At 38.2% G+C, this 22,540-nt stretch overlaps 1 protein-coding gene across 1 annotated transcript in view; it reads left to right on the forward strand.

The window, feature by feature from the left end:
• Nucleotides 1–2,798: 2,798 nt before the first annotated feature.
• The window catches only part of ITIH2 (inter-alpha-trypsin inhibitor heavy chain 2), a 62,044-nt gene continuing 42,302 nt past the window's right edge, over nt 2,799–22,540 (forward strand). Inside the window, exons 1-8 of the mRNA XM_077472767.1 lie at nt 2,799–2,965; nt 5,417–5,470; nt 11,561–11,593; nt 16,021–16,193; nt 18,391–18,495; nt 19,383–19,545; nt 19,643–19,750; nt 22,410–22,535. Coding sequence (XP_077328893.1) covers nt 2,876–2,965; nt 5,417–5,470; nt 11,561–11,593; nt 16,021–16,193; nt 18,391–18,495; nt 19,383–19,545; nt 19,643–19,750; nt 22,410–22,535 — 852 coding nt within the window. The 5' untranslated portion in view covers nt 2,799–2,875. The remainder of the gene's footprint in view (nt 2,966–5,416; nt 5,471–11,560; nt 11,594–16,020; nt 16,194–18,390; nt 18,496–19,382; nt 19,546–19,642; nt 19,751–22,409; nt 22,536–22,540) is intronic.

The raw sequence follows: 22,540 nt of genomic DNA on the forward strand, positions 1-22,540 counted from the left end.
CACTGCAAAGTGCATGAGCATCATGGGAAATGTAGTTCCAAAACATCTGGGGTGCCAAGGTTCGCCATCACTGGCCTAGGCCATCTTTATGTAGAGCAACATGTTTTACTTCAGATCCTCAGAGAGTTCTTTGCCATGTGGTGCCATGTTGAACTGCCACTGACCAGTATGAGAGAGTGAGAGCGATAACCTCAAATTTTGCACATCTGCTCCACATTCACACCTGAGACCTTGTAACACTAACAAGTCACATGACACTGGGGCGGAAAAATTGCTAATTGGGCCCAATTTGGACATTTTCACTTAAGGGTGTACTCACTTTTGTTGTCAGCGGCTTAGACATTAATGGCTGTGTGTTGAGTTATTTTAAGGGGACAGCACATTTCCACTGTTCTACTATCTGTACACTCACTACTTTACATTGTAGCAAAGTGTCATTTGTTCAGTGTTGTCACGTGAAAAATTTACTAAAATATTTACAAAAATGTGAGGGGTGTACTCACTTTTGTGAGATACTGTATAATTCAAACTAGACTGTTAATCCCACAGAACTGTCAAGTAAAACCAGGTTTAAAATCACTTGGGTATTATACCTAGTACACACATTGACTCTCTTTGCTTACACAAGCAATGTTAGTCAGTGATCTCCCCCACTGTGCTATTGTATTCTGACAGGGGGACTACCACCCCACCAAAACACACCAGTCGGTGCTCTCAGCCATTGGGTGGTGTCCCCCCCCTCCCCTACAGAATTCATTGATCAGTGCTCACAGCCATTGGCTGCCAGTGCTGCTTGGCTGCTGGTTGGGCGCTGGATTTCCAGCTAGCCCATTTGACAGAAGCTGGTTGTGAGACCGGCTTCTGTTGGACAGGCAGCTGTACACACCATCCAAATGTTGGCCAGTTCAGCATATTTGGATCGTGTGTACCCAACATTAGTCATAAGAGTAGTTTAAAGAAATGCACTTAAAAGGAGACTAATCTTCTATTACAACTTAAACCAGTTTCTGCTGGACAGGCAGCTGTACACACCATCCAAATGTCGGCCAGTTCAGCATATTCGGATCGTGTGTACCCAACATTGACTAGTCATAAGAGTAGTTTCAAGAAATCCACTTGAAAGGAGACTCATCTTTGCACAGAGCAGCCCTGATCCTCTTCTTCTGGGGTCCCCTGCTGGCACTTCAGGCCCCTCCTCTTCATCAGTTGCCCCCATGGAAAGCCACTTTCCCTGGAGCATTCTTGCGGGCTCACTCCTGAGTCCTGCTGCTGCGTCCATTGGCACAGAAAGCAGGACTCGGCCTCACCACCACTCCTGTGTCACAGGATTTGATTCACAGCAGCGGGAGCCAATGGCTCCTGCTGCTATCAATCTGTTCAATGAGAACAGAGACAGTGGCTGAAGCCGCTGCGCTTGTGCTCATCACTGGATCGGATCTGGCTCAATTAAAAAAAAGGGCGGGTCTGAGGGGGAGCTGCAGCACAGAATGTTTTTCAACTTAATGCACAGAATACACCCTGAGGCTTAGAACCACATTAATGAATGTGGTGAAGTTTTGTTGACCTCCACCATCCTATAACCTGCAAGCAAAAATTATGTTTTTATTTCCCTTGTTGGGTATTCTTCAAGATGAATGTTCACCAAATTCACTAAGCTAAAAGAAAATCCCATTGCAAAGAGCAAATTCCCTTGCAAAGTGCACAGCCTATTTGCCTTTAGTAAAATAACCCTTTAGTCAGCTGAGTTAAAGACTTGCAGTGTGAGAAGAAGTCATAAAACACAACCATTGTGTAGCACAAGGGTGTCCAACCTTTTGATTTTCATGGGCTACATTAAAAGAAAACCAGTGTGATATTGGACACTGTTTTTAAAACAAATGCATCTATGTCTGGTTTGATGTATGTAGTAGCAATTCTCAAGGTGTTCATTAGATATTTGGGTTGTAATTTTGCCCTTTGTGTGCTTCATCCTTGAAGATAGTTGCTCGCAAATGTAGGTACTGACAAAAACTGATGAAATGAATAAGACGTGATTGCGAAAAGTGGAATATTTTTCTTTGGGCAGATAAAACCTATTAGTCCAAAAAATATAGATAATTATAAAACATGTAAGTATATTTAAAAATTTGTGTTGGGCTGCATTCATAGCCATCTTGGGCTGCATGCTTCTTGTGAGCCACAGGCTGAACACCCCTATATTAATCTATATTAATCTGACTTATTTTATACTGTATGGACATAAAAATCACTTTTAATGTAAGGCTGGGTTCACACCAGTGCTAATTGGATGCAGATTTTTCGCATCCAATTCGTATAGCACGAGATTGTGACCGGCTCACTATGGAGCCAGTTCACAACATCTCCGCAGCGACTCTGGTGTCAATTGCACAGGAGCCCTGTGCATCTTTTGGTCCATTTCAGGTCTGAATTCAGCCAAAATCAGGCTGAAATCAGACCTGAAACGGTGAATGGAGACGTAGCAGACTCCTGCTGTGAGTGGCTACATTCTCCAGTGTGAACCTAGCCTAATGGTGCACTGGTCCTAGCTGTTTTCCATATATTGTTTTCACTATTAAAGGTTAAGATCAAAAATCAACTTCAAAGTAAAAAGGGAAAGATGCAAAGACAACATCCCCAGTACATGGTTATCATGAGATGATAAACTAAAAACTGCATGTTTGCATAACCTCTCAGTCCCTGTCCTAGCTGTGACTTCTTCTACATGGCAAATATTTGCACTGGACAGAACAAAGTTTATCATTTTAGGTTTAGAAAAAAAGAGAAGTTATAAACTCAACTTTAAAGTGGATTTCGCTACATTGGAAGAATTTTTTCTTGCTGGATGCCAGGATTCTCTGGCTGACAATTAGAAACCATGAGGAATCTTCTTTGTCTTGTGTTGCTACTATTCTCTGCTGAAATAAGGGGATTTGATCTGTACATAGAGGAGTTCCCCGATGCTGCTGTAAGTATTACAATTTGAAATCTTCTCTATATAAACCATAATATACAAACTACTGCATGCATGTTCTCATCTAGATTTAAAAATCAAATGCAGTGGCGTTTATTGCCATTAAAGCCTTTATTGTCTAAAGTCTGTTGTGGATAACCATAAGTGATTGGCTATCTGCTTAAGTTATGTGTTACCTATGTCAGTCTATTTCAAGTGCTTCTATCTATCACCTGTACCTTATACATGTCCATATGCGTTATGATACTGAGTTTTTTTATTTTATTAAATAATGTTTTTTTTTTTTATTCCAGTAATTTTATAAGTATCATTTGTTAATAATATTTCACTAGAAATGTTATGATTAGTTTTGTTTTAAATTACCAAAATGACCAGGGTCACACTACATATAGTAGGGGCTCGCATTAGCTCAAGGGTCCCCAAACTCTCCAGCTCATCTACCCCTTTAAGTAGTTTCAGACAGGTCATTGACCCCCAAAATATTTATTACATGAACTTAATTTATTAAATACTACTTCCAATAATAGTACTAGGGATTGTAATTATAAATTCATCACTTAATATTAGTTAATATTTTCAATATGAAAAATATTACAATTAGCAGACCATTGATACTAAAACTATTATCATTAATGGAAAGGATACATCTGATAAATATCATCAAGGGCACTGCAATTTTGTTGGAGGTTGGTACATTTAAGCCATATGTTACCATGCTCTTCCAGGTTCAGTCTATTCCTCTGCTTGATTAGAATTGTATTTGTATAGCTAAAACCAGCTTTACCATGTACAAACTTGGAAAAACAAAGTAAAAGTGGCTGAAGCATTGCTTACAGTTGAGGATATTAAGAAATAGTATTTACATTGCTCCATTACTCATGAAGCTCTACAGATACCTCAAAAGATTAATTGGGCCCATTTGACATTCCATAATTCTGTCACCAGTATCTCATTGCGGCCAATATTAAACCAGCAACAAACAATTTTCTATAGTCTGAGCAATGAAATCTTTTTCTGGTGGTATGAGTTACGGAGTATCACTGCTGATTAAAGAGAGCCTGTAAGGATAGCTGCAGAACCTGTCACCATCTAGCCCTAGGAGCTGGCATCATGGCCCTTGGAAGTGGTGCTAGTTTAAGGCAGAACACATAATACATGATGAGCAGTGACATGTAAGCCCAGGATCTAGACCTGACACCCTCAGTTGGGCTATGGCCTCTGGTTCTAGATAGAAATCTTAGCTGTGATTGGTAATAGACATCCAGAGGATGAGTTAGGGAATTTTCACAGGCCAAAAACAATTTCATGCACATATATATATATATATATATATATATATATATATATATAATATATTGAAATGGAAAAATGAAACAATATATAGTATGGCTATTTACTGACAAAAATGTTAAGACAGTTTCAGTGTTGCCTTTAAAGCCCACATGTTTGAAATAATGATTTCTTTAAATTCCTCTCCAAAGTTATCACAAGGCAGTGGTATGTTTAAAGTTCCATGAATGCACGGAAATTGTGAAATATAACAGATTATTGTATGGTCCAACAGAAATTTCCTTCTAGACCACAGCGATCTGTTGTTCTTCTCTAATCCCTTACATAAATGCAATCAGTCCTGCCACCAATCATAAAACCATCTGTCAGTAAAAATTAGCTCAATGTATACCTATCAGAAACAAATTGTCATGTGTAAAATGATATGCCCTTCAGAAACAAGAATACTATGCACAGATATATCACATTGATGTTGTAGTATTGTTGGTTTCTTATTAACAACAAAGCCTCCGTTTGCTCAAATGCAGTAAAGGTTTTAAAAAATATAATAGAGACATTCAGCACCAATATAATGGTTATTTCCTATTTTTCATTTTTTTTATTATTATTTATTATAGAATTTGTCTTTAAACACTATAGATTGTAATGACACTTTTGTGTTTAAATGCCTGTGATAAGTCTAAAATAATTACTTTTAGGACAGGAACTGGTGTGAATATTTCTATATATTATGTTTAATATGCACCTGCTATATATAGATTAAATAAATCACAGACTGGAAAGATGTTTTAGGTGAAGTCTACTTTTAGTACTTGCTTTTCTTCTTTAATAGCCATTAATTTGCCCTAAGAACTCTATTTTGGATTCTAATATTTATTTTTTCTAAGTCAAAGCATTCAAAGAATACAGTACATGCACCCAGGTTTCAGAAAAAAAAGTAAGCTTTGAAACAAGCTTTTGCCATTCTTTTGTTTCTTCCTTTCTGGGGTTTTCAGTAAATGCTAATACCTAGGTATGCTGGTATAGCCCCGTAAGATAAGTTAGATAAATCGGCATGTTTTTAAGTAAATATAACATATCTTCTGTCATATGGTACTATATGCTCTGGATAACCGAAAAGGACTAACTATAGAATAATGTGTTTTATTCTTTTAGGACCTTGGTCAAGTCATGGATGAGTTGGAACCCCATATTAAGGAGAGAATAAAGGTAAAATGTAAATGATCTTAGTAAATTACATAAATAAATCTTTATATCTGCAAATATTGTATATTTTTGGAAGGATTTGAGGTACCTAGCACCACATACTGTCTACACTACAGTGTCATAGCTTTGCCAGTTCTGGCACTCCTAAGTTAGATCTAAACCCAGGGACAGAAATGTAATACATTGCATTATACCAGTCCTTACATGCTACTGCAATTGGGTTTTTTTCAGTCTAAATTACAAAAAAAACAAAACATGGCTGATCTTACCAGAATGTCAGTTCCCTTGCAACATCCTGGGCTTTGAACTAATATATCAAACAATGTTACCAGCCTTCCCAGCTATCTGTGCGTTACAAAATACCTCCCTACTATTTAACAGATGTGAGAAGAGAGGAAGATTGTGTAGTCTAAATTAGAAGAGCAGACTAGGGGGGCAATGATGTTCCTTCATAAATACTCAGCAGTCAGTGAGTGTTATCATTCTAGCAGTGTCACCAGGTGAAATTAAAGAACAAAAAGCCTGAAGGAATGAATACAGCCACTACAGCTAAGCACTGATCAGCTGCAATGTATATATTTTTGTATTTAGGTTTAGATATGCTTGAAATAAACCCTGTATTGTAGTCTGCGATTGCTGACCTTCTGCAACTGCTAGTCCCCGGTCTTTCCTTTCTTTTGTTGTATTCTTTATTGAAAATTTTTCAATCTCTGGTCTTTCTGAGTATAGTACTTTCTGAATCACTGACCTAGAACAAGTATACAGTGAGTAAAGTCTACACTTGATTTACCTTTTACGAGTCAGTGAAATAGAAAGAATTGAAGCCATTTGATCAGCAGGCATTTCCTCAGCTGATATGCTATGGCCTCCATAATTCTCTCTGCATTCATTTTCCTAAATACTTTGGAGCATTGACGCACTTGATATTATTAAAAGAAAATTCAATTAAAGCACAATACAAGCCAAAACTTTGTCTTTTGTTTGGAATAGAGACGAATAGAAACTCTTTTTTGTTTATTGCTGTCTATGTCTCTGTTGGGTAGATTTTCACTCATTTGAAAATGATGGAAAATCTACAACAAGGACACAGACAAAAACACATTTTAAGTAGGGTGAGTAAGGTTTAGAACTTCTGAGAGTGCTTTTGTTGCTGTTTGTGCTTTCCCGTCCCCCATTCATATTTGTTGTGTGGGCATCACGGGGCCAGGGTGTGAGAACAAAATATCCCCATTGGAGTCTTAAAAAAAATTCACCACTTTCCCCAAAACTAAAAATAAAATTGTGGCTGGAGTAAAACATTAGGCATCATTTACATCTGAATTTGTAAATTAAAGTTTATGTCCAACAACCATCAGTTCTAACAGGTTAGAACCCATGTCAGGTAATACCTGCTATCCAGGTCTCTGTTAAACTGGCCATACACAGTTTTTTTTTTTTGTTCATTCAGCCAGTGGGATTCCTCAACAGCTGTCAGAATATGATGGTCAGTGGTAGCAGCTGCTGATTAACCACTTATCAACTGTATAACATAGATATATGGAGGCAAGGCAGCTCGGCTGCACCAGATCACATACTAGGTATGTAATCGGACACTTCTGGGTAGGGGGCGTACTCTCGCCACTGGGGGCCCAGCTGTGCTGTGATTAAACATAGCAGATGTTGATCAGCGGGTGTTGGCCCATGAATTACCGCCATCACCCAGCGATCGTCATGAATTTACACAGGACAGAGCCCAGCCTATGTAAACAAGGCAGAGCCTTTTTCCTGTCAGCAGGGAAGTAATAGATTTTCTTTCCCCACAAAGCAAAAGATAAAAATAAAATCAAACTCATAAAGTACAGCGCTACTAAATAATAATACAATAAAAAAAGCAATCAGCACACACAAAAATATACAAAAAAGGCTTGCAAAGATCTTCATGAAAATGATTTCAGTAACTAGTTTAGGGGACTGACAAATTTATTATCAGCAGCCCTAATGGATCTAAACAGCCATTAAAGAAAACTTTTCACTTAGGTTTCTATAGTACTCATACTTAGTCTACTAAGCTTTAATGCATTAGAGTATCTTTATTTAACGTACCAGATTTTGTTTTCAACAGTGAAAGCCAATGACAGCTAAAATATAACAATCAATCTAGCAAATAACTTGTTTATTAAGGTAAAATTATTTAAATCTAGTGTTTTAAATTGTTCAAAATTAACAATTTGTTAGCCTCTATTTATAGCTTTAACTGCATAAAAGTCATATAATGATTAAAATACATAAACGAAAGATCTTATGAACTGTGATCTTTAACCTGAATAACATACTATGAACTCCTATTTGCTGATGTGCAAATAAAACTGCTTGCACAATGTCATGTATAGATGTTCTTGAACTTATGTCACAATGTACATAGTTCTCAGTATTACTGATAGTCTTGTCGTTCTTGTAAATACCTACACAAAGTGCACCATCTATATGATGAATTATTGTGAAAGTGGAATTGGTAAGAAAGCAAACAGTACCTAAATGATTTATTCCATGTAAGACTAAAAGCATATTTCACATCACGTTCTCTTGTTTGAAATGGTCTTTTGGAACCAATGAAGCACAACATCACAAAATTGCAACATTGTAGGTTAAGCAAATAGTGTTTCATTTGTACATCTGATCTCTGCCACCATGAAAAAACAGTTGTTTTGCACACATCTACCAGGAACTTGGCAGAAAAGATCTACTTATACCTGAAATGGCATTTCAGTGATCACATATTTAGGATAAATAGCACAGATTTGAGAACCTTAACCACTTGCCGACCAGCCGTCGTCATTATACTACGGCAGGTTGGCTCTCCTTGGCGAATTGCCGTAGGTGTATGTCAGCCGCTTTAAGAGCGATCGGTAGCATGCCCGTAGCATGTCACCGGAGCTGATGCACGTAGCCAGCGGCTGCAATGTTCGCTGGCCACACGTGCACAGAGAGCCAAAATGGGGATCTGTGGGGATAACAAGTAGAGGGAGATCTGTTGCTCCTAGTAATCAGGAACAGTGATTTCTCTCCTCCTCCAGTCAGTACACTTCCCCCACAGTTAGAAACACCTCCCTAGGGAACACTTAAGACCTTGATTGCCCCTTAGTGTTAACCCCTTCCCTTCCAGTGACATTTATACAGTAATCAGTGGCTATTTTTACCCCTGATTGCTGTGTAAATGTCAGTGGTCCCAAAGAAGTGTCAAAAGTGTCTGATTTGTCCACCGGAATGTCACAGTCCCGCTAAAAATTGCAGATTTTACTAGTAAAAAAATAAATAAAAAAATAAAAATGCCATTAATCTAGTCCCTATTTTGTAGATGCTATAACTTTTGCGCAAACCAATCAATATGAGCTTATTGCAATTTTTTTTACCAAAAATATGTAGAAGAAAACATATTGGCCTAAACTGAAGAAGACATATTTTTTTACATTTTTGGAGGGATATTTATTATAGCAAAAAGTAAACAATATTGTTTTTTTTTATTTTTTATTGTGGCTCTTTTTTGTTTATAGTGTAAAAAATAAAAACCGCAGAGGTGATCAAATACCACCAAAAGAAATCTCTATTTGTGGGAAAAAAAAGGACGTCAATTTTGTTTGGGTACAGCGCAGCACGACTTGTCAATTGACAATTGTCAGTTAAAGCGACACAGTGCCGTATCGCAAAAATTACCTGGTCATTAAGGGGGCAAATCCTTCCTGTTCTTAAGTGATTAAAAAAGGGGATGTGTGGAAATAATTAGAATATGGGTGCTCAACCTGTGGCCCTACAGCTGTTGTGGAACGGCAAGTCTCATCATGTGTCTGCTTTTGTGAGTCATGCTTGTAACTGCCAGGCTCATGGGACTTGTATTTCTGCAACAGCTGGAGGACCACAAGTTGAGTAACCATGCTCTGAATGCAGTGGCAGCCCGTCCATTAGGGGCACCGCCCCCATCAATGCCTCTGCCCCCCTAATCTACATGCAGGGTGCCGGATGCATGGATTCCAATCATGTTTTTTTTTTTTGAAGCACGTGATTAGAGCCAGAGGCTCTTATAGGCATCAAAAACATGTGGGCTTGGGGCTCAGAGCACTGCACCCTGATCCCATTGAGCTGTGTGACAATAGCGAATGAATATTGGTTATTGCCACAGTGATTCTCCTCCCGGCCAATCAGGAAGCGGGACCCGTTTCCAGATTGGCCAAAAGGAGAAGCTTTCCAGGGAGGAGGATGGAGGAGATGCACCGCGCAAGCAGAGGAGAGCAGGGGATGAGGAAGCCGCCACCCATCGCTCCCTGAGGGAAACGCTGCCCACCATAGATGGGGTAAGTGCCAGTGCTCCAGTTGCCTAGGGGGGTGGCTGGGGGTGCACTGTTTGCTGCCCTCCCCCCCAAAAAAAGTATCAATGTTTTCAGGATCGATTACTATAACTGCTCTTACGTAGAGCAAAAGGCATTCCCCTTGTGACACTACCCTAAACTGACATTCCATGCAAAAATTCATATATTGTTATTTATGGGCCAAAATTTGCTTACTTACGTGTGATTTCTTCATGGTTTACATTGCTGCTATCTCCAAACTGGATATCTTTTTCTGCTCCCTCTGTGGAGTCTCAGTCCATCTGCTGCTCAGTAATCTTATGCATTGTCATATACCTAAAAGTAAATATGTTCTTTTTTATATGCTGAATGTATTTTTTCACTTATCTGGAAAAATCTGTACTTATGGTAGTACATTAGAAAGAGTGTGGTAAACACAATTCAACTCTCTTCTGCCTGAAACAAAATATGATAGCAGTTGTTTGATAAAAAGGAAATATTCAGTATTCCTGGACGCAAAGGATTTTGTTCATGTTCTGGCATGTTTGTCTATGAAAACTGGGATATTTTTGGTGTCCATAGGTTATCACATTCATTTCGTGCAACCCCGTGGGGTTGCACGAAAATAACCTATTGTGTGTACCAGGCTTTAGGTTGGGAAAGAACTGGCTAGATGGTGATAGACATCCCCAGCCAGGAAATGAGGCGACTCTCTGAGTTGATGCAGCTTCTACACATTGTGAGTAGCTCACACTTTGTAGTAAAATCAAAGTAAGCAATTTAGTGCAGGAGAGAAGCCTGTATAACTGTGCAAGATTAAAGGAAAGGCTGGAGTTCATCTTTAAGTTAATCAAAATGTTGGAATTTTCCCAAGGTCTTTAGAAATATCTAGTAAATTTACTGTAGAATGGACAAGGGGTCATTCATTGTCTGTTGAAGAAAGTTCACAATCAGTTTGCTAATATTTGCATAGCCTTTCAAATTCATCGTCATCATTTAACTCTACTATAACTATGTAACTATAACCCTAAAAATGCTGTAAGTTCAATTTTATCCTATTCCATAGTATCTGCCCCATTCCTTTTACACCCCTCAATATCACAATGCTTACTACAAATATTGAAAGCACATTGAAAATTTTTTCCTGTACCAAGACTCATTGAAATAGCAAAAAGAATAAATGCCCCAATGGATTGTATGGGTGGGGTTTAAAAGTAAATCAGTCAAAAAGAAAAAAATAATTAAGAAAAATATATAACCAATTTTTATTCATAAATTACAATATAACATAGTAATAAGATACTAATACATGCAGTTGCTCTTCCAGAGTGTGGGAAAGGACCCTCTAAAGTATAAGAGCACCATTGAATACACTCCAAATGTCCAACATGTTTCGGACTAATATTTTATATATATAATTCCTTCTTCAGGGAATTTTGAAGAGAAACTGCATTGTCAACTATAAAGATAAATAAAAAATACACGAATAACATAATATTTACAATATATACATTACAAGCAAAGTCATACAGAGCATATGGCATAGAATCAGACAGGAAATTCAAAGACCAAGACTCATTGACCTCTACAATAAAAAAACAACTGTATTATATAGCTAATCATGGTATCAATACTATATTATGGTTTGTACGTATAACTATTTCGTTAATTTAGACAGATATTTTTGTAATTGTCTGGGATAATTGTAATTTACAACAATGTTTTCTTTACAATGAAAATAAAATTGTATTTCATTTGTTTTATTTTATTACAGAGAAGTTTGACATTTGGAGATGATGGTATACAGGTATGTATTACTACTGAGCATGCAAGGTTAATGTAAGATAACCATTAGCTGTTTCTTTGACTGCAAGGTGAATGACACCAACCACAGGAAAAAATTAGTAAGTTGTCCATCACCAATGAAGACTAATGAATAAACGTTAGGCACAAAACATCATGGACACAACATGCCTTAGTATATCTAGCCATCTGCTTAATTTGTCTAGGAAAACTATGTCAAATAGTTGTAAAATCATTACTAAACATTTTAGAGGGAGCATTACATTTTTTTTATGTTATGTATGATTTAGGCCACCTCTGGGTCCTCCTCTCTCACTCTTAGTAAACAGTAGAAGGATCTCTGTCCTAGTGATGCTTTATGTGCATGGTAGGATGAATACGCCCAAGAAATGGGGAACACTATCAAATTGTATCACTATACCAATATCACCAGAAGAAGCTCCTACCAATAAAAGTTGTCCTAAGAAAATCAAGGAGCTACAGCAGGCAATCTTCCAAAATCTTAGCATAGTAACAGAGTCCATATATAACCTAAAAACCTAAAGTGGTTATCCCTTACATTGGACTACTCTGATATGCTCCATTTTGGTTTGTTCAATGTATATTTGAAAGTCTTTTCATCCCTAAAATAAATGTTGAGCCTAACAAAATTCTGGTGAGCTGATAACATCCCATGTTGTCTTTTGTGCTGACTGTTATCAATTAGCATTGCTCTCAGCTATCTCTAGGAACTACAAAACAGCTCCCCCATGTTATGGAGTAGAGGAGAGGAAGATGTGTTCTGTAGTCCTGTCTTAGACTGAGAATGTTGCTCCTTCATAGATATAGTATAGTACATTTTTATTATTATTATGTAGGATTTATATAGTGAAATGAAATACTTGTATAGCGCACAATGCAAACTGAATTGCCTCTAGTGCCAACAGTTTGCACAGCACTTTACAACATGAGAGTAAACAGTACAGTTACAATACAAGTCAATAAAAGAGCAATCACAGGGCCCTGCTCATTAAAGCTTACAATTAAAAGGGAGGGTTAAGTGATACAAAAGGTAATAACAATGAGGGATGAGCTAATGGAGAAAATAAAAGTACAGTTGTTAGGTGGAGGATATGCTTCTCGAAATAATGGAATTTCAGGGATCACCTAAATGTAGACAGAGTAGGAGATAGTCAGACAGATTGGGGTAGGCAGTTCCAGAGGATGGGAGAAGCTCTGGAGAAGCCCTGGAGGCGAGCATGGGAGCAGGTGACAAGGGAGCTATAAAGCAGGAGGTCTTGGAAGGAACAAATAAAATTGTTTGATTGGTATTTTGAAACAAGGTTAATGATGGGGGCAGAATTGTGGATGGCTTTGTAAGTTGTTGTTAGTATTCTGAATTTTATTCTTAAGGTGAGTGGAAGCTAGTGGAGCAGGGGCGGGCTGAGACACGGGCAGGGTGGCAATTTCGCCCCAGGCCGTCCCAACTTATATGCAAAAGACCGATGGTTGCCCGCTGCCTGCTGATGATTTTTTTTTCTGAGGAAATTTGGCCAGGGGCACGGTCATGGTGGTCAACCGCACCCTGTGGCATTCTGGGAGTTGTAGTCCAAGCACGCTCAAGCTCCTGGCGGGTGGAGAACTGAGAGCAGAGCAACGCAGCCAGGAAACTACAACTCACAGACCTTGGAGGCAGGCAGAGGCAGTAGGGCACGCCAGGGTTTCTTGACCCACATGACTGGCTCGGGCTTCAAGTTTAATGGACCCCAGGACAGGAGCATTACACCCCCAGGACCGGAGGAGGCCATGTAAGGACCTGCTGAGCTGGCACTGGCATGGGCAGCTGCCATCACTGAGGTGAGAGACCCTGACACCTGCAGCTGAACCCCACCATCCCATCTACCCCATACACCCTATGTTCCAGGCCAGTGCCACTGAGTAACCTTAAAATAGCCCTCAACACTGTGGGTCCTGCTGGGAGCTGGCCATAGCCTGTTGATCCTGCTGAGAGCTGGCCATGGCCAGCAGGACCCCAAGGACATGATCAGCTCCCAGCAGGACCCACAGTCCAGTGGCCAGCAGGACCCAAAGGTCAGTGGCCAGCAAAACCTACAGTTCAGCGGCATGCAGGACCCACAGGTCAGTGGCGTGCAGGACCCACAGGTCCGTGGTCAACTCCCAGCAGGACCCACAGCGTGTGTCCCCGGACTGAGGACACTATCCCTGGATTAAGTCTGTCCTCAGTATTGTCCCCGCTTTGCAGGGCCGATCCAGGGTGGGTGCACCGCATGCCAGGGCAGTGGGAGGGCACCCACGGCTCCCGCTAGGCCCGTTGAGCAGCCTTGGAGGGAAGGGGGGCAAGCACCACCAGATTACACAGAACGGGGATTTGCCGCTCACCTGGCGTCCGCTGTCATACAAATTCCCGCTTCCTGAACTGGCTCCTATGATAGATAGCACACTGATGACGCTGATGACGTCTATCATAGACAGTCCAAGAAGCGGGACTTCGTATAACAGCGGTCACGCTGGGTAAGCGGGAGATCTCCTCTCTGTGAAATCCAGAGGCTCTCTTCTTTCTAATCCCCATGCACTGAACAGGCTGCATTGATGGACACTGGTGAGGCTGCATTGATGAGCACTGATCAGGCTGCATTGATGGACATTGGTGAGGATGCGCGCATGGGCACTGGTGAGGCTGCATTGATGAGTACTGGTGATGGGGAGCTTATTCTGTAATTCAGTGGGCCACTTGACCGGACTTGCCCCCGAGGCCTAAGGCTGTCAGCCCTCCCCTACAGTGGAGGGATTGGCAGAGAGGAGTAGCAGACATTGAAACTAGACTGCCCTAAACTGAAAATGCTGCTCTCGGTAGAGTAAATATGATTTTCAAGTAGGTTGTATAATAAAATATTATTCTTGAGTTTAGATTTTAGACAATTTTATTTCAATGGGTTTTTTCCCACCACGCTCATTAGGTTGTTGTTTTTCAGAAACTTTTAAAACTGTCATTACCCCAAAGAAGGCAGGGTGATGGAAAGATATGGAGCTATACAAAACACACGAGAACAAGTCAGTTTATACAATATGATTGTGGAAAATCCGAAATCATAATAAATAATAATTAAAAATCTGTGACAAGTTGCTGCAAAACCAATATATGTGCTCCCACATATAAATGGCAATATAAGACAACAAAAAAGTGTTGCACTTTTTAGGTTTAAATACCTTAATTATGTGTGACAAGCAATGAGTCCAGATAATTGTGCCAAAATGTTCTTCAATGTTCAAATCAAATGCATTCATAAGTGCCTACTGAATGACCAACAAAATTCAAAAATGAATATAAAGGTGCCCATAATGAACAAAAGGTCCAGCTAATTGTGCCAAAATATTCTTCAATATTCAAGATGAGTACATTTATAAGTGCCACCATAATGACCAGCAACATTTAAATAATAGTGTGAAACGACTAGTGCTGCCACCGCCACACAGAATGCTCGCTCGCCTTATGGCATGGACCCATACATATCATACAGGTCATGCATGCTTGGTAAATTAATGGTGCTGCTTCCACCTCTCCTCGTTATACCAGGCTCATCCAAATTGTATTGTAGGTCTATTTAATTGAATGGTACCAAAACCACCAGACTGGTTATGGTACCCAAAAAAAAGGAAAAGCGCTCCATAAATTTATTAGGGATGATTCCTGAGGAAGTCGCATGGGTTAGTGATACAACACATAGCATGGAAGATGGGTGACATATGGAGTGTATGCTTAGTGTCTGTACTATTAAGTATGCAATGAGAGTGCAGTTTTATTATATTTTATATCCATTTCTCAATAAATGTATCTCACCATGGAGCAATTTTCCTTTTTTTAAGCTCGGTGGTTTTCGTACCATTAATTTGAGGCAACCTTCTGTACAGCCTGGATGAGCCTTGTGTAAGGAGGAGAGGTGAAAGCAACACCATTCATTTAACAAGCATGTCTGGCCTGTATGATATGTATGGTCCATGCCATAAAGTGAGCAAGCATTCTGTAGGGTGGTGGCAGCATTGGTTGTTCTGAAGAGAGATTCACAGGCACCTTCACACTATTTTGGGGATTTTGCTAATCATTTTGGTGGCACTTTTAAATGTATTTGTTTTGAATATTGAAGATTGAAGATTATTTTGGCAAATTATCTGGACTTATTGTTCATTACGGGCACCTTGATATTATTTTTAAAATGTTGTTGGCCATTCAGGAGGCACTTCTGAATGTTTTTGTTTTTGAACATTGAAGAACATTTTGGCACAATTATTTAGACTCATTGCTTATTATAGATAATTTGGGTATTTATATGTTAGCAACGCAGCACTTTTTTGTTGTATTACAAAATCAGTTTCTGTTTATCTTCTCTGCAAGACTATATTCTGAAATATAATATCATATCTTTATTCTTACAGGCTCCATCTAAGGACTCAATCTCTCTGTACAGCTATAAAGTAGAGTCTACCATCACATCACATTTCGTCAATACCATGATACAGAGCAAAGTGGTGAACACTGCTCCACATTCACAGAGCCTCTCGTTTGATATTCAGATTCCCAAAGGGGCATTCATCAATAATTTTACCATGTAAGATTTTTTCTTAATAGCCATTTCAAGTTACCTTTAATCAATTGTGTTGTTACTACAAAACAAATCTGGTACAAAGGCTCGCCAATCATGGATGAATATGCTTAACAGTGATATTTATTTGAACACAGAGTGGTTGGATTTTTCATTACTCTTTGCCCACATGCAGCCTGAAGATCCGGAAGATGGCTGAAATGTGTGTAAATGTTATCATATTTTGAAGCTATTTTTGCTTAAAAAATGTAAGCAATTATTAGCAGGAGGTTTCAAACAGAATTTTTTTCGTGAACACATACTTTGATTTATTATTTTATGTTTGTAATTTGGATGTGACTTTTGCATTTGTACCTTGTTGCTCTTTAATATTGTTATTGTATTTAGTGGTGATTTATAGATTAGTCTCTAGATCAGTCTGCCATCATACATTGAGATACAGAGGCTGATATACTGAAGGGGCTAATTCTGATATAGACATTTAAGGCACTGATAATAACTAAGCAGAAATATATATAACATCATATGAGAGGGGATATGATTTCAATGTACAAATATCATACTAGTGACCCCATGATAGGGATAAAACCATTTTATGTGAAAGGGAATTTAATAGGACATGTGGACATTCACTAAAATTAGAAGAAAAGCGGTTTAACCTTAAACTACACATAAGGTTCTTTACTGTAACAGCGGTTAGGATGTGGAATTCCCTCCACAGGCAGTGGTTTCAGCAGAGAGCATCGATAATTTCAAAAAAATATTATATAAGCACCTGAACGACCACAACATACGGGATATACAATGTAATAAGATAAAGAAAGAGAGACAGCGCCCTCTAAGTGCAGCAATTAGGTTAAAAGGATTTATTATGTGGATTAAAAACACTCACATGAAAAAGGTGGTGTACAGGCACATTAATATTGGAAGGTTCATCCGTATATCCCTGTGAAGCACAGACCATAAGACCCGATGTACAAAGGTGTCGGCATCCATCCTCTAGCCAGTAGCCGGCGGTGTGGTGTATTCCATGGCACTTCCGGATGGTCAGAGCACAGCCGATTGATATATTCCTCCTGCTCCGCTGTGTGTTGATAGTGTGGCTTCCGGGAGCGGGCTTGAGTGAGCGGCGCTTCGGAGCATGCGTGCTCCTTCCTCAGGCTCTATATTCCCATTTGTTTTTTCTATAGAATCACACACATAGGTTGGACTTGATGGACTTGTGCCTTTTTTCAACCTCGCCTACTATGTAACTATGTAAAAAAAAAAGTATATTTTTATTGTTACAAAGTCAGTGTAAGACATGAGGTTTAAGAATTAGTTGGCTGACCACATACATAGTTACATAATTACAGTTTGGTTGAAAAAAGTCCATCTAGTTCAACCACTTATATTGGAACATTCATCTAGACATCAACATCACCAAATCACCCCAAATACTACATGGAATAAGTAATACTGTATATCAATCATTGTCATGATGATAGTCCAACGAATTTCAAAATTAATCTTTTTCGGGGATAAGAGTAGTCATATATATATAAAGTGAACGTTAAACACATTGAATCAGCCAAGTTATAAAAACACAAACATCCATTGCTCAAATGGAGTTCACAATGTTCTTCATCTTTGGGGGAAAACGGGGAAGGCCATACACAAAGATTTAAGAGACACCCCATTTGACAAACTCCACTCCTAGGTGTCGTAGCCAATAATGTCAAGCAAAGAGAGCCTATATCCTTCCAAGACTGTTCCACCAGACGCATGTTAAACATTTTGTCTTTAACACTCAATTTATATATATATGAGTGCTCTTTTAATGTGGCATACCATTTTGCCTGCAAACCCCTCTTATGAAAGCATGTGAAGACATTGTGTTGTAAAGCGCTGCATAAACTGCTGGAGCTATATAAATCTTGTACTATAATAATAATAATAATAATAATAATAATAATTGGAGCTTTGCAGCCGGATCACCAATTTTGAAAGAAGGGATAGGAAGTAATATCACATGAATCACTGTTTGTAAGATAGATTAAACTGCATTTGGTTTTTGTTGAATCATTGTCTGTGATCAATGACTAAGTAATTGTTTATGGTCAATAACTAAAAGGCTATATTTATAATTTTATCATGCCAGTATGAACAATATTCCATAAATCCGATAATGTACTGTACATTGTTTGCTTTCCTTTTTTTTAAGGAATGTTAATGGAATCACATTTAGTGGCTCAATTAAAGAGAGGTCAGAGGCAAGAGGTCTGTATGCTAAAGCAAGAGCAAGAGGAAAATCAGCAGGTATACTGAGGTTAGTAACTCTGAACACCTTATTGAATTCATTTATGGCTTCTATATAAGCTTTCAAGATTTGAACTCAGCAGCAAACAAGTAACAGCCAATCAAAACATTACCGTCCTGCCCCTTTAAAAGACCTGGACCTGAAATTTTATCTTTATCAATTTGGCATACCAGATGACTGCTGGTTGTTTTCTATGTGTCATTTGGCTTATTGCTCTTCACCTCATTACATGTCTATATGTTTTGCAATCATTATCTGAGGACTAGAGATTTTTAAACGTATATGTGGGTCCAGATTTCACTACATGGCCACCATGTTGAGTTTTGTCAACCTGGTATTGAACATAATAAGGACAGATGTGGTATGGAAATAAAAATAGATGTGAACCTAACCATTAAAATTGTATAAAAGCTTTAAAGTGGTAATGTAATTAAAAACATTATTTTCACAATGTCAAAGTCTGTAGATTTAATTAAATAAAATCTGGTAATCCTGCTGTGAAGATTCTTGTTCAGGCACTTTATGTTTTATGGTGACGATACTCTGGCCTGTGTGTTAGCAAATGACCTCACAAAGGGAGATCACAAGTGTCTGAAACTGTTGGATGGAATATTATCTGAAAATATCTACAGTATATATATATATATATATATTAAAGGGCAAATTAAAATGTTTAAAGAAGAGAATATTTTGTCTCCTTGTACTTGGTAAAGTAAAATACAATATTTTGAGGGCCTTTTATTTCCAGGCTCAATTATGGTTCTCTAATAAAATAATCCATAAAAAAAATCCTTTTGTCTGTTTATTAAAAGGCCCCGAGGAGTAATCATGGAAAAATTTTGGCAAAATTTTGTTAACATGTTAAAGTTGACATTTTCCAATTTTGTTGTGAACAGAACAAATTCTCTTGATATGGAAAACTTCAAAGCTGATTTAAATGTACCAGGAGGAACCAAAGTTCAATTTGAAATTCATTATCAAGAAGCCCTTCAGAGGAAACTTGGGGTATATGAACATGTTCTCTATCTTCAACCAGGAAGAATAGCAAAACACTTTGAGGTGAGAGAGCCTGTGAAAAAAAAAAGATGGTTGCACTGAGCATTAGCTGGTAATTTGTAGAAACTATTTTGGTTGATATTATTTATTTTTATTTTAGGTGGATATCTATATCTTAGAGCCAGAAGGTATTAGCACTGTCAATGTGGTGAAATCAGTTGCAGATAAGTTTTCTAATCTCATTAAAGTTGACAAGAGTGATAAGAAGGTAATATCAGAATTCATCACATATTTTAATCTAGTACTGTATTTAAACTTTACTTGCTGTAAGTGCGGTAAACCTTAAGGCTCGGTTCACACTGAAACTGGCTGCGGGTCACACAGGAACACTGCGTGTCCCCATTCTCCGGTTCAGGGATGAATCAGGGCAGAATGTTTGCCTGAATTCTGTCCTAAAACGGAGGCAAAGACGCACAGCGTTTCTGTGCAGTGCACTCTGCAGCAGCCCCGGAGGCATGTGAACTGACTCCATAGATAGCTGGTCACATTCTCCTGCTATGCAAATTGGATGCAGGGAAACCCGCATCCAATTCGCATAGGTGTGAACCCAGCCTAACTGTAACCGTAAGGCAACAATCTAAAAATGTTCAGTTCATAATAAATTGTTAAAAAATGAAAAGTACAAAACAAATTATTGACAAAATTAGAAGCAAACCAAGTTTCCTCTCATGCAGCAAACAAGCATTTACGACCCATGCGCCTGTAGAACTGGGCAGCCAACTGTGCCAGGTTGACAACGTTTCTGAGACAGATTTATCACTGTAAATGAGACAGATTTTCACGTTAAACAAATGTACAAATTAGAAGTTCACAGGATCAGTTTTTTTTTTATTATTTATTATTATAGTGCAACACAGAGCAGCTGAGGCAGAAATGTATGATTTAAAGTGGACCTTACCTCCCTACTATAATGAAAATCTGTTGTGCATGCACCTGTCATCCCTTTCATCGGAAGCAGTGATCTCTGTCATGTTCTAGTGAGGCAATCCCCCCCACAGTTAGACTCACTCCCTAGGACACACTTAACCCCTTGATCGCCCCCTAGTGTTTAACCCCTTCCCTGCCAGTGTAATTTACACAGTAATCAGTGCATTTGTATAGCACTGATCACTGTATAAAAGACAACGGTACCAAAATAGTGTCAAAAGTGTCCGATGTGTCTGCAATAATGTTGCAGTTATGATAAAAATTGCAGATCGCCGCCATTACTAATAAAAAAAATTATAATAAAAATGTCATAAATCTATCCCCTATTTTGTAGACTTTATAACTTTTGCGCAAACCAATCAATATACGCATATTGCGATTTTTTTACCAAAAATATGTAGAAGAATACATATCGGCCTAAACTGAGAAAGAAATTTGTTTTCTTTTATATTTTTGGGGGATATTTATTATAGCAAAAAGTAAAAAATATTGCTTTTTTTTCAAAATCGTCGCTATTTTTTTGTTCATAGCGCAAAAAATAAAAATCGCAGAGGGGATCAAATACCACCAAAAGAAAGCTCTATTTGTGGGGAAAAAAGGACGTCAATTTTGTTTGGGTGCAATGTCGCACGACTGTGCAATTGTCAGTTAAAGGGACGCAGTGCCGAATCGCAAAAAGTACTCTGGTCAGGAAGGGGGTAAATTCTTCCACGGCTGAAGTAGTTAATATTTTATTTGCTACTTTTCTATTACCTTTTCCTGGTTATTGAAGCAATGGTGATGTAGGCAGGGCACACAGATGATCCTTTGGAAGGCTACGTCACTCGTACGTTCCAGTGAGATCTTACATACATTGCAAAATCATACAAGATTATGGGGGTAAAGTTTTATGTTTTAGTCCTTCAGATGACATGTAACTTCATATGATAAAGGTGGCAGATACAAAGCTATTCATGAATTAATGAAATTCTGCAAGATTTTTTTAATTCATTCATCAATCTGTTTATGCTTTCTACTACTGTTTATGGGTGCCGTAAGAGCGCTGGAGATAAGGAAAGTGAAAGTATTCAAGGCTTGAAGTAAATAGTCCTTTTTTTTATTATTGTGTTTCTCCAACATTTTTAAAGATATCTTTACCTTATGTTTGGGTTAATGTCTACTTAAGCTGTAGCCTTGTAGTAAATTTGTCTCAAAATCCATTTCACTACCCCTGTTTAGCAATGACTTGCTGCGTGAGAGAATTGATACATTCCAATCGCACCCCTATGATTTTTCTTTGTCTGAAATTCATTTTTGTTACGTTTTGGTAACTGACCTAAAATTTGATAAATGATTATCTTAAGTCCTGAAATTCTTTTTTCAAGACCCATACAAGCTGCTTTCACATAGGGCTTTAGAAAACAAGAAACCCACTTGGTAGACTTTCTTTTATAGCCCAGTAGCTTTAAAGTATCCCCAATTCCTGGTAATGTTTTATCCAGCTGAGAATTGGGCTTCAAAACCTCAGTTTTTTCTTCGATATTGTTACTATCCAGGCTTTGGTTAAAAAAACAAAACAAAACAAAAAAGTTTAAATTCTAACGTGAAACTGGGAAAGTCAACATTAATTCAGTCAGAACCTGTGTCAGATTTTGTCAAAGTGTGTAATGTTTTATATTTGACAGTTACATGTGTTTTTCTTTTTTTATTTGAGTATGTATAGAAATCTTCAGGGTGGAGAACCATTTTTGAACATGGCATTTTTTTACATTGGTTATTAATAAATTATTTCGTTTTGTACAAAGTATACATTTCATTTTTTTTATATAATTGAATATATAATTTAATATGAAATTTTGGAGACAGGTATGTATTCAAAGATGTAAGAAAAAAGCAGATGATCCATGGCATTCTTTCTGTTTTTGTTATTCATTTTAATAATTACATTTATACTGCCACAGGCTCACATATCCTTCAGACCAACTGTGGATGATCAGCGTGAGTGCCCCACCTGTCCAACTACTGCTGTGGATGGAAGACTCAGCGTGAAATATGATGTTAACAGAGAAAAAGCCAGCCAGCTCCAGGTAGC

Source organism: Lithobates pipiens, unplaced genomic scaffold, assembly GCF_037356315.1.
Source record: "Lithobates pipiens isolate NorthernLeopardFrog02 unplaced genomic scaffold, aLitPip1_a1.2 Scaffold_8, whole genome shotgun sequence".
In the NCBI taxonomy this organism is placed as follows: Eukaryota; Metazoa; Chordata; class Amphibia; order Anura; family Ranidae; genus Lithobates; species Lithobates pipiens.